We start from the raw sequence: 16,695 nt of genomic DNA on the forward strand, positions 1-16,695 counted from the left end.
GTCTTTCTCTTTCTGACTTACTTCACTTAGTACGATAATCTCTAGGTCCATCCACACTGATGCAAATGGCATTATTTCATTCTTTTTTTATGGCTGAGTAGTATTTGGTTGAATATATATATACCACATCTTTTTAATCCATTCGTCTGTGAGCATTTAGGTTTGGTGCACCATCTTAACAGAATAATATGGTTCAACTATTCCCTTGCTAACTGTGTAGGTTCATAAATTTCAGGAGGATTTAATGGGTATGATGCATGCATAACTTCCATATTACACTAAGTCAGGAAGCAACTCTATAACTGCCTTCTAGTTCTCTCAGTCAGGGGTTTCTCACATAAATTTATGATACATAAAAATATTTTTGTTATACTTTGTAATTAATTTAACTCAGTAGAGGCAGAAGACTCTGTAGGTTCATCTGTATTTCTCTGGGATGTGTTGGAAACAAAGGCACTGTCTATAGTACTTTGGGTTTTGGTTTCCCAAAGGTATCAGCCACACAATGGATGAAGCACCTTCCGCAGTTTAGTGTGGAGTTTATTCTTATTCTCTAAGCTATAAAGTGACTCCAAAACCTCTGGAGTTCTGTAGGAGTGGTGTAAATGATTCCTGGCAGCCAGGAAGAGCTACTGACATTACCAAATTGAGTTAATAGGACAGAATCAATACCTAGATGACCTCACAAATAATGAGAATGACTAAAGAGGACCAGGTTGTCCTCACCTTCTTTCTACTCAGTTATTTCATCCAATTGTTTGACCCTCAGAATCTAATGCCTCAAGGTGTTAATACACTGGGGTAGGTTCCTCAGTTCCCTCAATTTCTGGTCAAGAGCATCCACCAGTGACCTACTAAGGCACCTTATTGGAACCCAATCATAGATTTGTAGAATGTTAGCACGTAAAGGGACTGTAGAAATCGTCTATATGAACTTCAGATCTTCATAGTACCTGTGGCAAATGGTCATCTAGGATCTTTTGGAACACCTGAGTGACCAAGATTTTACTGCTGCAAAAGGTAGGCCTTTCTTATTTACAGCAGCTCCAAATATTGTCTCTTTTGTTAGGTTATCCTAAATATACCTCCCTCTCACTTCCAACAAGCAGCCCTACTTTTGTTCCCTGGAGCCATGTGGAAATCTAGCCTCACTTTCACATATCAGTTCTTTCTATGTTTGCAGATGGCCAGCATGTCACCTGAATATCTCCTCGTCTCTGTGTCATCACCAGCAGTTTCTTTAACAGTTCCTCTTATGTTTCTAATATTTTTGATCACTGATATGGCAAGAAAAGTCATTTTCTCATTCATAATAAACACTTTACTTTTGTAATACAGTCTAGATGAAAATGAGTGTTTTTGGTAAGATGACATAGTATTGATTTCTACTGAACTTGAATGAAACTAAAGTTCTAGTTTGTGCTCTGTTAACATCACATTTTCCCATCACATACTTGAGTTCGTTTTATTTGGACCTAAATGGCAGGGCATTTTATATTTTGATTTTACTTTGTTGGATTTAACCCATTAGTTTTCTTTTGTTAATGCATAGATTGATTTGCACATATTGAACCCTCCTTGTGAACTGGGGATGAATCCCACTTGGTCGTGGCCTATGATCTTTTTTATGTATTGCTGGATTCGGTTTGCTAATATTTTGTTGAGAATTTTTGCATCTATATTCATCAAAGATACTGACCTTTAGTTTTCTTTTTTTGGTGGTGTCTTTGTCTGGTTTTGGTATCAGGGTGATGGTGGCTTCATAGAATATCTTTGGGAGTCTTTCCTCCTCATCAATCTTTTGGAAGAATTTGAGAAGGCTCAGTATAAGTTCTTCTTTGTATGTTTGGTAGAATTCGCCTGTGAAGCCATCTGGTCCTAGACTTTTGTTTGTAGGGAGTTTTTTTTTTTTTTTTTTAATTACAGATTCTATTTCACTTCTAGTGATCGGTCTGTTCCTATCATCTATTTCTTCTTGATTCAGTTTTGATGGGCTGTATGTTTCTAGAAAGTTGTCCATGTCTTCTAGGTTGTCAAATTTGTTGGCATATAATTAATTGTTCATAGTATTCTCTTACGGTTTTCTGGATTTCTGCAGTGTCAACTGAGATTTCTCCTTTTTCATTTCTTATCTTGTTTATTTGGGTCCTCTCTCTTTTCTTCTTGGTGAGCCTGGCCAGAGGTTGGTCAATTTTGCTTACCATTTCAAAGAACCAGCTCTTGGTTTTATTGATTTTAATCCATTAGTTTTCAACCTGTCCATGGAGTTTTGGGATTTGATGGAGTCATTTACTATATTAGTTATCCTTCATTGTTTCATGTTGTCTTTGCATTTGCAAAACATGCTCTTTCTGACTTCACCTGTCACTGACAAAAATACTTATGTGGGTGAGGCAACAGCAGATCAGCAAGGAACTAGAGGCCCTTGTGTACTTTAACAGTGATTGATTTAATAGTACTGTTTGGCCATAATCAGTTAACTAAAATCATATACCTATGAAACTGTACACTATTCAGTGTATATCTCTATGGTATGATATATCAGAGGAGTGGTTGTTTTTGGTGGTGGTGGTGAGGGGGAATGTAGAGCTCAATAACTGGGAAAGGGCACAAAAGAGCTTTCTGGGGTAACGGAAATGTCTGAATATCTGGATACCCTGTGGTTTATATGGGTCCTTCTTGTCCAAACTACTAAAATCTTTCATTTAAGATCTGCGTATTGCACTGTATTTAATTTACATCTCAATTATAAAAATAGTATGTAAGTCCACTTATTGCTTGCATTAGCAGCTGTTAAGAATTAAAGATCAGTTTGGCAAATTAAAATGAAATCTTGAGGTTTGGAATACTGAAATGACTTTGTCAGTATTGGACAGTGATGAAATCCAAAATAAGATGTAGGACTTAACCAGTGTTTTGTATGAATTGCTTTTTCAATTTATCCTTTGAATAACACTTCTTTAGGGTGTGGGATGGGAAATAATTTCCCTCTAAGCAGTCTACTTGATATTCAGAAAAAGACAGCTAATAACATTACTATACTTTAGTAACATGTTTCTAGTAGGTTTTGCTTTGTTCTGTTTCTTTTTTTTTATAAATGTATTTATTTTATTTTTATTTATTTTTGGCTGCGTTGTGTCTTTGCTGCTGTGCACAGGCTTTCCCTAGTTGCAGTGAATGGGGGCTACTCTTCATTGCGGTGCGCGGGCTTCTCATCGCAGTGGCTTCTCTTTGTTGTGGAGCACGGGCTCTAGGCACGTGGGTTTCAGTAGCTGTGGCTTGTGGGCTCTAGAGCGCAGACTCAGTAGTTGTGGCGCATGGGCTTAGTTGCTCCATGGCATTTGGGATCTTCCCAGACCAGGGCTTGAACCTGTGTCCCCTGCATCGGCAGGCGGATTCTTAACCACTGCACCACCAGGGAAGCCCTGTTCTGTCTCTAAGGTCTTGGAAAGTTGGAGTCTGTAAATGGCTTATCAACATACTGTGTTCAACGAGTGTTTATTCAGAATGAAGAAAATTAGGTGTCATATCATCTACTCTGGCCATTGAGTATTCTTTACAAATCATTCCTCTGCAAGACTTCTCCTTTTAGAGGTGATATTTTGTGTCAACCATGTCATAGTGTAAGAGGTAATGAGCTATGATTATGTGATGGACCACAGGCTCATTACTAAGGTGGCGACCACTATAATAGAACATAATGAAATAGAGAAGAGCTGTTTTTCATGGCTGTAGTGAAAACATGCATGTGTCCTCCATTTTTCATTTTGAGGTAATACAATTATATGGTATTTTTCATTCTTCATTTTTTTTTGCACACATTAGATAATTTTATTCTCACAAGAAATTGGGACCTATTTTATTAGGATTAAGGTTCTGAGCATCGGATGGCAAAGTGATTTGAGAAAGATCACAGTAATCTAAATCCTTTACACCATTCAAAGCCTAGTTCAAAATTGTATCTCTTCAGTGAAGCTGCCTTTCACTCTCCTCACCCTAAAATAATTTTCCCAATTAAAATAAACATCCTAAGCAATTTTGTATACCGTCCATGCTATACTATTACTATCTTATTTGCTTTGTATTTGGTCTTCAATTGGGGAGGGGGGAGACATGATTTCTGTTTTCTTAGCTCTATTATAAACTCTCTACTTCTCTTGTGTCCTCCCATCCTCGATATCCCTAATATAAGAGCCAGATGAACATTGGTTACCTAATAAATAGTTTCTGAACAGGGGCTGCCCTTAAAATTAAATTGTGTCATATAAACATAATGCCACGAGTAGTGTTGGTTCATTATATAATAATAACTGGTGGATAAAATCACTTGAGAATAGTGTGAGCAGATTCATGATATGATTAATAGTAATTCTACGTTTTCAGTACACAGTTTTAACTAGGATATTTTCTTTCTGCATTTGGTAGGTTTCTGAGTTCTAGTATACAATCTTTGGAAACTTGGAAGGTGATAGCCTTTAGTGAAGCAACATGGTGTGGGGAAAAGATGCACATTGACATTAGTTGACCTGAATCTGAGGCTCTGCCACTTTCCGGCCGTGTAAAATGAGATGGGTTCCCCACTTCCCTACCTGCTGTGAACAGTGTATGTGGCCTAGCAAAGTACATGGGATGTGATATGCCCTTGATAAAGTCAGATTCCATGATTTTCCTTATCTTATTGTTATCTATTTTTTCTTTTTAACAAATTTTTTTGTTTTTCTTTTTAACAAATACGTTTTTAAGTAACATTAAATTATATATGCTTTTAGAAAAAATTAGAAAATTGAGAAAGTATGTTTTTCTTTTTAACAAATACGTTTTTAAGTAACATTAAATTATGTATGCTTTTAGAAAAAATTAGAAAATTAAGAAAGTATAAAAGAAAGCAAGCAAAAACTCACCTTGATGAAACTTACCCTTAGTGTACTAATATCTAATATTTTATATAAGCCTTATAAAAATAATTATTATTTTTTTGACTGCATTGGGTCTTCGTTGCTGTGTGTGGGTTTTCTCTAGTTGCGGCGAGCGGGGGCTACTCTTTGTTGCAGTGCATGGGCTTCTCATTACGGTGGCTTCTCTTGTTGTGGAGCACGGGTTCTAGGCACATGGGCTTCACTAGCTGTGGTGCGTGGGCTCAGTAGTTGTGGCTCCCGGGCTCTAGCACTCAGGCTCAGTAGTTGTGGTGCATGGGCTCAGTTGCCCCGCGGCATGTGGGATCTTCGTGGACCAGGTATCGAACCTGTGTTCCCTGCATTGGCAGGCAGATTCTTTTTTTTTTTTTAATTAATTAATTAATTAATTTTTGGCTGCGTTGGGTCTTTGTTGCTGCGCACGGGCTTTCTCTAGTTGCAGCAAGCGGGGACTATGCTTCGTTGTGCTGTGCAGGCTTCTCACTGTGGTGGCTTCTCTTGGGGAGCATGGGCTCTAGGCATGCGGGCTTCAGTAGTTGTGGTGCACAGGCTCAGTAGTGGTGGCACATGGGCTTCGTTGCTCCACGGCATGTGGGATCTTCCTGGACCAGGGATGGAAGCCATGTCCCCTGCATTGGCAGGTGGATTCTTAATCACTGCTCCACCAGGGAAGTCCCTTGGTAGGTGGATTCTTAACCACTGCACCACCAGGGAAATCCCAAATTATCATTTTTAATAATTGGTTTGTTTATCCAACTTGTTTTTACTTGTGCAGTAATCTAACAAGTATGTATGGAATGGCTGCTACATGTCAGGCACTATTCCTGGTGTTGGAGATAGAGCAAAAACTAGAGAGAATCCATATCTTCATGGAGTTTATGTTCTTTTTTGAGGGAGGATACAATAACCACATAAACAAATACAAAATATGGTGTGAGATAGTGATAATGCCGTGACTGAAATGTAAAGCAGGATCCAGAGTGATGGCAATCCTTCTTTAGAGAGGGTGGCCGGAAGAGATCTGAGGAGGGGACATTAAACCAGAAATCAGAAAGGATTTTGAGGGAGTGAGCCAAGCGACCATCTGGGTAAGAGACCTCCAGGCAGACGAATACCAAGTTCCCGCCAGCTCCAGCTCATAGATTAAAAACTCTGTTTGCCTGAATGGATAAAGAAGATGTGGTACATATATGCAATGGAATACTACTCACCCATAAAAAAATGAAATAATGCTGTTTGCATCAACATGGATGGACCTAGAGATTATCATACTAAGTGAAGTAAGTCAGAAAGAGAAAGACAAATACCATATGATATCACTTATACGTAGAATCTAAAATATGACACGAACTTATCTATGAAACAGAAACAGACTAACAGACATAGAGAACAGATTTGTGGTTGCCAAGGGGAAGGGAGGGTAGGGGAGGGATGGGATTAGTAGATGCAAACTATTATATATACAATGGATAAACAACAAGGTCCTACTGTATAGCACCGGTAACTATATTCAGTATCCTGTAATAAACCATAATGGGAAAGAATATGAAAAAGAATATGTATATTTATGTATAACAGAGTCACTTGGCTGTACACCAGAAACTAACACAACATTGTAAATCAACTATATTTCAATAAAATAAATAAAAAAAATAAAATATCATTGGGAAAAAAAAAAAAGTAGTTCATGGACTGGATATGTAGTTCTCCAAAATACTGTGATCTGACTTTGAACTGGGAATGCTGGTTGTTTATTGTCTTCTAGGGTGTTAAATCTTGATCTTTCTTGTAGTCCAGATTGATACCATGTTCCCTATTACTCTGCTTATATCACTAGCTTAACTAAGGTTTTGATCTTGTGTTAATGTTTTTGGGTTTTTTGCATCAGAAAAGTCCTTTTATAACCCAGACCCCAACCGCTGGGAGGAAGCACTGCTCCAGAGAATGTTCAAAATAGAAAAAACTACTCTAGTTCTAGAGAGTGTAGGCATTTTCCAGCAAGTGAAAGTTCATAAGGAGCTGCTGAGCAGGGAGGGGAAGTAGGAAGATGTCCTGAAACATGTCTTTATGGTTTAACATCATTCTGTTTCAAATGAATTATAATAACAGCAGATACATTTTTCCAAGTCCAACTATAAAAATATGTTTCAGGGAAATAAGAATGGTTTTGGGGTTATCCATTTTTTGGCTTCTATTACTATAAAGCATTGAGAACTGCCTTTGGTAGTCACTAAACGAGAAAATTGCTGTGAACAGTTATTCACAGAACTCTTATCAAATATGTCTATTATCTCTTATAAATGTTTAGAAGATTTCAGAAGTGTCTATCTGAAATCTAAACAACTGGAAAATTCAGATTATCCTTTTTATTCTTATGTGTTCATAGGAGAAAAGTATTTCTAACAGAAAGAGGTAACAGATAAAGATGACTTTAAATAAAACACCAAGGGAAGTAAGGTAAATTTCAATCATGTAAGATTCTGTTAAATCTCTTATACTGTCTATAAATCCACATAACTCTTAATGATTGTTGAAGCCTATAGTATGATTACCGGCAGTAAAATGACTTTGGAATAACGAAGAATTAAATCACGGTCAGCACAGCTTTAGTGTTATGTAAATTCCTTATTGCTTTTCACGTCTCTGGAATTGGTAATGGAAACTTGGCTCACTGGAACCATCAAAGAAATAAAGCAGTGAACGCTCAACCCGTTCCCAGTTACCATTTCTAGTATGCATTTACTGTACTTGTCTTACTTTGGGGTTTTTCTCTTGAGGGAATTAGGATTAGTAAAAATATCTATACAATCATATAATGAAAGAACCTGGACAGTCTATCTGCTTTTGTTTCTAAGCAATTCTTTCCTCTGTACTTTTACCTAACGAAGATGACTCCATTTTTCACACCATTTCAATATACTTTATACATACATCCAAATTCTAGTTGTTGAGTTAATATAAAAGACATAGAAAACCTGAATTTATCCAGAGGATTTATATTATGATACAGTAGCCCTTTCACTGAAAACTTTTCAGTAGTATTAACTAATTATGGTTGAGAAGAGAAATAGATTTCTTCTTTTGCATTGCTGAAGACCGATCACCTTTGACTTATCTCAGCAGTCTAGAATTAGAAATTTTTCTGTGGAAAAATGGATACCAGGAGCCTTGCATGTCTGTTATTTATGTGGTGTTTGACTTATGTTTTCCAAGCTGTAGTAGTTCCTAATTGAAGCACTTCTCATCACCACCAAGCAACTCTAGAAAATGTAGCATCTTTTTCTTTTTCTTTGCGGTACGCAGGCCTCTTACTGTCGTGGCCTCTCCCGTTGCGGAGCACAGGCTCCAGATGCGCAGGCTCAGCGGCCATGGCTCACGGGCCCAGCCGCTCCGCGGCATGTGGGATCTTCCCGGACTGGGGCACGAACCCGTGTCCCCTGCATCGGCAGGCGGACTCTCAACCACTGCGCCACCAGGGAAGCCCGAAAATGTAGCATCTTTTAATTTGCAAACTCAGAGTTGCCCATATATGGAGATGTTAGGCGAGTTGTGTGGCAACCACGTGCCACAGGCATCTAAGGATGTGGTATCACTGGAATGAACCCTCCCATTTCATTGACGACGTGTTATATATTATTATGTTTCTGGCCTCTAGATTTTAATTTCTTGGTGACAAGATCTATATTTGGGGGAAAGAATTGTCTGAGTGAATGTTTTGTATGTAACAATCATTTAGATTAAATGATATTTTCCATGCAAATCCAAATAAGATGCAGACACTGGGTGCCAAGGATTTTTGTGTGACTCAAGTGTAAGAATAACAGAGGATCCTGTTCTGTGTTGGTGGTGAGAGAGCATCTCTTGGAGGCTAACACATATACATGCTAGAATCCAGGCTCGGATAAATGTACTGGTTGAACATCGATGACCCAGAACTATTGCCAACAACCAGATTGTATCCCTGCAATCTATGGGGGGACTCGGAAATACTCAACTGTTATGATTGTATGAGAACCATAGACAGTGAAGCATTCTGCCTCATTACGGGTTTTTCTGTTAGAAAATGGGGCTGTCTCAAATCCTTTGTCTCAACCCTGTCCAAACTTGGAAATTATCCTTCATATATTTTTTTCTTATCCCTTTTTTTTGGCTTATGCAAGCAGCAGTGTAATAAAAGTTCCTAGATTCTCAGAATGAAAACCCAAATTAATTTCTGCCTGGAAGGTGCCACTCTAGAAAAAATGTTCCTTCATTGCCTACTCAAAAATGTACTATTTCAGTACCACCCTCTTGTACGTATACTAATTTCATCTATGGATAAGATAATGAATTTTAAAAAGCATTTCACCTTTCACAATGTACAAATAATATTGGTTACCACTGGCTCCATGGTAACTGTGGTCTGCGCATAGGACCGTGAAGTCATCCTTTACATATTTTCCTTTTCTTTATTTGTTTGCCTTTCAATCCTGTAGGTATTCCCACAGTTTATGCTCTTTGCTTAGAGCTTAAAGTTTTATCTCATCCCATCTTATTTCCATTTCCCTTTCTCTTGGTTTACACCCTGAGACACTGGGAGAAAGGAAAATTCTTTGCCAGATTCTTAGGCCTTTGCTTGAGGCAAAGCTCCACGAACACCCACGAAGCAAAGACCACTGTTCTGAAGAGAAAGTAGACAGTTGTTCTTGCAAATCCTTGTTGCTTGTTGTAGGGATTTAGACGTGAGAAACAGCAGTTAAGCTGGAGAGGGTAAATCATAACAGTGGCAGGAGGATCCTTTGGTACAACTGCTTGTGGTCAGTGTGAGGAATGAGTGCGTGGGCAGTTTTATTGGAGGACAAATTAAATGAGAAGCCAAACTCAGGAGAAGACACAGAAAAGGAGTAACACCTCGTTGAAAATGATCATTTGTCAATAATTTGTTTCCCTAATTATCTCAAACGTAGCTGCTTTTTGTGGATTTTGAATTACAATTTTCTATTCAGATTGATGCAGGAATGGATAAAATGGTGCTTCCTCTCTAGATAAGAGCTTTTCTTAAAATGAAGCTGTAAAAATCCTCCTCCTAAGCTCTTTTCACAAGCATTACGAAAGCAAAGCTAAAAAGTCCTTGGTTTGAGGGTAGGGTTAGGACACTAATTTAAATGTTTTCATATAGTCTTTGTATCCTCACTTGCAACGCCCTTTATTGTAGAGATTGATAACCTTTCTTCCTCATTATTGTAAGAGTTAGTGCCTATTGGTGCGGTAGTTGTTTAGGACTTACTGTGCTCTAGAAGGACCTGATTAGGATATTGTTAGAGCTACCGACAGCTCACCTGCAGTGTGTCATTTGAAAGCACTTTCTGAGAAAAGTAAACTTTCAATTCTAAAATCTGTCATTCTGAAATGTGTCTGCACTATTTTAACTTTATCTGCAAGGAAATAGCTGGAGCAAGGCTATTCATTCCCATCCTTAGTACTCTTCCTGCCACATTTTCAGTCTGGTTGTGGCCAACTGGATATAACAGCTGTCTCCCGAGGTGGCGTGTGTGTTGACTTAAGGACTTTTCTCGTGCCAGGAAACAATGTCATGAGAACCATCCATGGGGTGGGAGAATTGATGACCCAGATGGTGCTCAGCAGAGGTTCCATCTTCCCCATGAGTATGCCTGACATCCAGCCCAGCCTGCATCCCAGCAAGCAGGGGAGCCACGCTGAGCACGAGGATGTCACTGTCATGGACACCAAGCTGAAGATTATTGAGATTTTACAGGTACAGGGCCTAATGGAAGGGAAGTGACAAAACACCTAACTGTGCCTATTGGTTTAACTTCTTACACATTTTGTTCCAGATCATTGTGTAAATATTCTGAAGTGGTATTGATCTAATTTTATGTCTTTTACATGAATGATAAGCCTGGTAAGAAATCTCACACTGACACTATTTAACATATTAATTACATGTGTGAATTCTCACTAAATATAATATATTAATGATGGTACCTAACAAATGTGGAGCGCTTTGAGGTTGACATAACTTCTTTCATGTGTATTTTCTCATTTAGCATTGACCCTGATTAAATTTTACCTTTATTTAAGAAGGATTTCAGAGTAGGCAAAGTTAAGATTGAATTCCAACTGTTTTTCTATTTTTAATTGAATTAGACATATGATTCTACGTATACAGATTTATCATAGTAAGAAACTCAAATAAAATTTTATTTTTGTTGACAAAAATGTTAATAATTGTTTTTAGTATTTTATGTAAGTGACTATCTCTCTTGATTTTGTTTCTAAGAGGCTAGGAATAATATATATATTTTAAAATTAACCTAGTCTAATACCTATCTCTATGAATTTCAAGGGGGTAAATTACTATTTCATGACCAGTGGTTTAGTGGATAAATTCCCCATTACTGTAGCTATAAATTCTTAGCTTTTTTTTTTAAGTTTGGAAAGTAGTTTTATGATCCTTTAATTATAGCATTTATTCCAGATTCGAAGAATGGAGTCTGGAGTTTTTGAGGATCTATTAAAATTCTGGAAACAGTTTGCTAAGTCTTTCATCATCATTTAATGTAGACCGAGCTACCAGAAGTGGGTTAGTAGTCCTGGAAGGGTCTGTACATTTTTATTTAAAGTAATTAGATTTATAATCATAAAAGATTTCACAGTTCCTCCAGGAGTTCCAAAGGCCGAATCCCGAGAAATATTGGCAGCCCTCCCAACCCTGTGTTCGTGACCCGGAGAAATCACTCAGTTGTCCTGTTCTTAACCTGTGGAAGGTGTTGAGCACCTGACCTGTGGGTAATGGGCCTCCAGCTTAGCCTCCTTCTCCTCATGGGAGAGCCTCTGAAATACGTGTCCTCATTTTAGCCCAATGACAGTTCAGAAAAGCAGCATTTACAAAACACTCCCTAACAGCTAAAAAACGATGAGTTGGAGATACTGTGGCAGGGCAGGCTAGCGCTGACTTGCTTTTGCTGCCTCTTTGGGTTCTTTATGTATTTCTTGTTGAACCTCTGTTCTTGCTCTGATTTTTGTGCCTCCGTGTCTGAGTCTGATGGGCTGTGTCTGTGTTCCCATGTGCTGCTCCTGAATGTTTCTTTCTTAGAACTTCCCTTCAAGAATTTCTTTGTAGCCACGTTCCTTAAGCAAGTTTCCTGCTTTCTGCCATCTCTTCCTCCTCTCAGGCTCTTCCTTTCTTTTCCCCATCATTTCTTGTATTTCTTTTAGTCTTTTTATTTCTCTCTTATTCTCCCCCTCTATCTGTCTTCAGCTCTTTCTCAACTCTCTTTCTCTGACTTTCTTTTTATTCTTCCCTTTCCCCCCTTCTCTTCTACCTTCCATTCTTTTTCATAATTAAATATAGTAGAGGATGATAGTTTGAATTTTGGCTCTATTTATAAAATATAATTCATTGAATGCTAATCTTCACCTAAAAGCTAATAAATGTTTCATTAATTCATGTTTTAATAATCTGTTCTTTACATAAGTTTGTTTAAAAAACACCCTTCTTTTTATGCACCCACAGTCTAGCTTCTGCTCCCACCCTCTGCTCGGGGCTGCCAAATCCACTGGCTCTTTCTCAGCCCTCTTCTCCCACAATCTGTCTCCTGCTTTGAAAATCCCCATATTAACTGGAATCCGTTCAGCCAGTATGTGTTACAGTGCTCACTGCATGTTAATAAAAGAGTCTCTCTGGTGTTTACTTTTCCTCCTGGATTATATGCTCTTCAAAGGCAGGTTTTATATCCTCGGTACCTTTTCTGTACCCTTGGCAGCTTCCTCAGTAGCTGGCTCAACACGTTTGTTGAACTTGATGGAACGTAGCTAACATAGAGCATGGTTGCTGCCCAGGAGGAACATAAAGGTCTAGCAGAGGAGGAGAAGGGGAAAAGGGAGAGGGAGAGAGAGCGAGAGTGAGAGAGAGAGAGAGAGAGAGGGAGGGAGGGAGGGAGGGAGGTTGATTCAACTTTGGACCTGTAGGTGTAAATAACGTGTTGGGTGAGCAAAGAGGAGAAAAATTGATTTCGGACTGGGGAGCTAGGGAAAGCTTCATTTCAAAAGGGATTTAAATAGGACCTTGGAGGATATCTCAAAAGCTGGTTATTATGGGGTGGAGGAGAAGAATATTCAAGGTAAAGTGAACAACGGAAATGAATGTGCGGAGGCAAGAGAGAAACTGCAGGCATTCCAGCTTGTGCTGTCAGGACTGAGAAGAGTGGAACAGAGAGTGAGAGAAAGGGGGCAGCAGGAGGGGGGCGCGGGGGAGGGGTCTGATAGGATGGCGGCGTAGCTAGAGCTAGGGGGAGAAGATACCACCAAATACCAAGTTTTCTCGGAACTTGCCTGACCATTACTGTTTGCTGGAACAATGAGAGTCTCTCAAGAGAGTGTAGGGGACACAGATAATAATTATACTGGGAGCGAAGGCCAACCCAGGCCTCTCCCAGGCAAACTGGGATGGAAGGTCACCCTGTATAAGTACAGCTCTCTGTTGTTTCCCATCTCCACTCATGTCGGTGGCACACACTTTTTCCTTCTCTGATCTCCACTGCATTCTATACCACGTGAGGTAGCCCTCCTTAATTTCCTAATTATTTTAACAATGCTGTATCTTGTTTTCCCAACTCAGTCACTGGCATCTTGAGGACTCTGGGCTTCAGGCATTTGCATTCTTCTCAGTGCCGAGCACAGACGGGAACCTTATTGACACTTAGTTTCTGTCAATACGTCCATTAAGGAGAACAAGGACAAAAACACAGACCCAAGGAAAAACAGGCACTAAGGAGGCACATCCCTGGTATATTAGATGCTATTACTTAAGCTATCCTTTTGTAGCCTAGATCCAGGATTCATTGTGGTGTAGCCAGAATCCACACTATTGCAGCTGAAATCTTGCCTTTCTGTGCCTGAATGAGGGTCACAGCTCCAGTACTTTCCTTGCAGAGCTGGTGAAAACTCTGCAAAGTGCTTGGGAAATGATGTCATTGTTACCTCTTCATCCAGACCCAGGAGATACCTCTACTTGGAATATTCTGAGAGTAATCATGGAGAGTCAGGTTTTCTTCTTTCCAAAAACTGTTCAGGGATTTTACTGACATTGGCTAATGGAAATGCATCACTTTTCTTAGTGTTATGACTGATTATCATGTAAGCAACAGAAGTGATACGAGTTTACCAATAAAGTTTCTAACTAGTTCATGTGACATGTTGATAGTACTGTGGCTCTTGGTGTCCTGTAATGAATTTTTAAACACCATGCTGATGAAAGAAACTTATGTTGTTTTTAATGTTTCTTGTAGTTTATCCTGAGTGTCAGACTGGATTATAGGATCTCATATATGCTGTCAATATATAAGAAGGAATTTGGGGAGAACAATGGAAATGCTGAAACGTCTACCAATGGCTCTCCCGATACATTGCTGCCATCAGGTATCTCCTCTGTGACAATATTTCCTCTTTGGATGGTGTTTTCCTGAGAACCTGAAAGTTCCTTTTATGTTTTAAAACAAGAAGTATTCCTATGAGACAAAAATGTCAAAATAATCTCCACCAATAAAATGAAGGAACTGAGATAGAAATTAAATAACTTGCCTAGAACGGCAGCGAGGATGTTTGCTGCTACTGGTGCTCAGTCCTTTAAATGCAGTTTTTCTGGTAATCTTCACAACTCTGTGAAGTCCAGGTACTGTGTTCTTTTTTGTTTGTTTGTTTTTTTAACATCTTTGTTGGAGTATAATTGCTTTACAATGGTGTGTTAGTTTCTGTTTTATAAAAAGGGAATCAGCTATACATATACATATATCCCCATATCCCCTCCCTCTTGCGTCTCCCTCCCTCCCACCCTCCCTATCCCACCCCTCTAGGTGGCCACAAAGCACCGAGCTGATCTCCCTATGCTATGCGGCTGCTTCCCACTAGCTATCCGTTTTACATTTGGTAGTGTATATATGTCCATGCCACTTTCTCACTTCCCCTTCCCCCTCCCCATGTCCTCAAGTCCATTCTCTAGTAGGTCTGCGTCTTTATTCCCATCCTACCCTTAGATTCTTCAAGACCATTTTTTTTTTTTTAGATTCCATATATATGTATTAGTATACGGTATTTGTTTTTCTCTTTCTGACTTACTTCACTCTGTATGACAGACTCTAGGTCCATCCACCTCACTACAAATAACTCAATTTCATTTCTTTTTATGACTGAGTAATATTCTATTGGATATATGTGCCACATCTTCTTTATCCATTCATCTGTCAATGGACACTACGGCTGCTTCCATGTCCTGGCTATTGTAAATAGAGCTGCACTGAATATTTTGGTACATGACTCTTTTTGAATTATGGTTTTCTCAGGGTATATGCCCAGTAGTGGGATTGCTGGGTCATATGGTAGTTCTATTTGTAGTTTTTTAAGGAACCTCCATACTGTTCTCCATAGTGGCTGTATCAATTTACATTCCCACCAACAGTGCAAGCGGGTTCCCTTTTCTCCACACCCTCTCCAGCATTTATTTTTTGTAGATTTTTTGATGATGGTTCTGACTGGTGTGAGATGATATCTCATTGTAGTTTTGATTTGCATTTCTCTAATGATTAATGATGCTGAACATTCTTTCATGTGCTTGTTGGCAATCTGTATATCTTCTTTGGAGAAATGTCTATTTAGGTCTTCTGGCCATTTTTGGATTGGGTTGTTTGTTTTTTTGATATTGAACTGCATGAGCTGCTTGTAAATTTTGGAGATTAATCCTTTGTCAGTTGCTTCATTTGCAAATATTTTCTCCCATTCTGAGGGTTGTCTTTTGGTCTTGTTTATGGTTTCCTTTGCTGTGCAAAAGCTTTGAAGTTTCATTAGTTCCCATTTGTTTATTTTTGTTTTTATTTCCATTTCTCTGGAGGTGGGTCAAAAAGGATCTTGCTGTGATTTATGTCATAGAATGTTCTGCCTATGATTTCCTCTAAGTGTTTTATAGTGTCTGGCCTTACATTTAGGTCTTTAATCCATTTTGAGTTTATTTTTGTGTATGGTGTTAGGAGTGTTCTAATTTCATTCTTTTACATGTAGCTGTCCAGTTTTCCCAGCACAACTTATTGAAGAGGCTGTCTTTTCTCCATTGTATATTCTTACCTCCTTTATCAAAGATGAGCTGACCATATGTGCATGGGTTTATTTCTGGGCTTTCTATCCTGTTCCATTGATCTATATTTCTGTTTTTGTGCCAGTACCATATTGTCTTGATTACTGTAGCTTTGTAGTATAGTCTGAAATCTGGGAGTCTGATTCCTCCAGCTCCGTTTTTCTTTCTCAAGATTGCTTTGGCTGTTCGGAGTCTTTCGTGTTTCCATACAAATTGTGACTTGTTTTGTTTAGTTCTGTGAAAAATGCCAGTGGTAGTTTGATAGGGATTGCATTGAATCTGTAGATTGCTTTGGGTACTATAGTCATTTTCACAATGTTGATTCTTCCAATCCAAGAACATGGTATATCTCTCCATCTGTTGGTATCATCTTTAATTTCTTTCATCAGTGTCTTAAAGTTTTCTGCATACAGGTCTTTTGTTTCCTTAGGTAGATTTTTTCCTAGGTATTTTATTCTTTTTGTTGCAATGGTAGATGGGAGCATTTCCTAAATTTCTCTTTCAGATTTTTCATCATTAGTGTATAGGAATGCCAGAGATTTCTGTGCATTAATTTTGTATCGTGCTACTTTACCAAATTCTTTGATTAACTCTAGTAGTTTTCTGGTAGCATCTTTAGGATTCTCTATGTATAGTATCATGTCATCTGTGAATAGT

General features: G+C 38.6%; 1 protein-coding gene across 1 annotated transcript in view; it reads left to right on the forward strand.

Annotated features, from left to right (window-relative positions):
• Positions 1 to 16,695, forward strand: part of ITPR2 (inositol 1,4,5-trisphosphate receptor type 2) — a 527,197-nt gene that overhangs the window by 198,524 nt on the left and 311,978 nt on the right. Inside the window, exons 22-23 of the mRNA XM_060166697.1 lie at positions 10,475 to 10,668; positions 14,204 to 14,333. Of these exons, the coding sequence (XP_060022680.1) occupies positions 10,475 to 10,668; positions 14,204 to 14,333 (324 nt within the window). The remainder of the gene's footprint in view (positions 1 to 10,474; positions 10,669 to 14,203; positions 14,334 to 16,695) is intronic.

This window comes from Lagenorhynchus albirostris, chromosome 11 (assembly GCF_949774975.1).
Source record: "Lagenorhynchus albirostris chromosome 11, mLagAlb1.1, whole genome shotgun sequence".
In the NCBI taxonomy this organism is placed as follows: Eukaryota; Metazoa; Chordata; class Mammalia; order Artiodactyla; family Delphinidae; genus Lagenorhynchus; species Lagenorhynchus albirostris.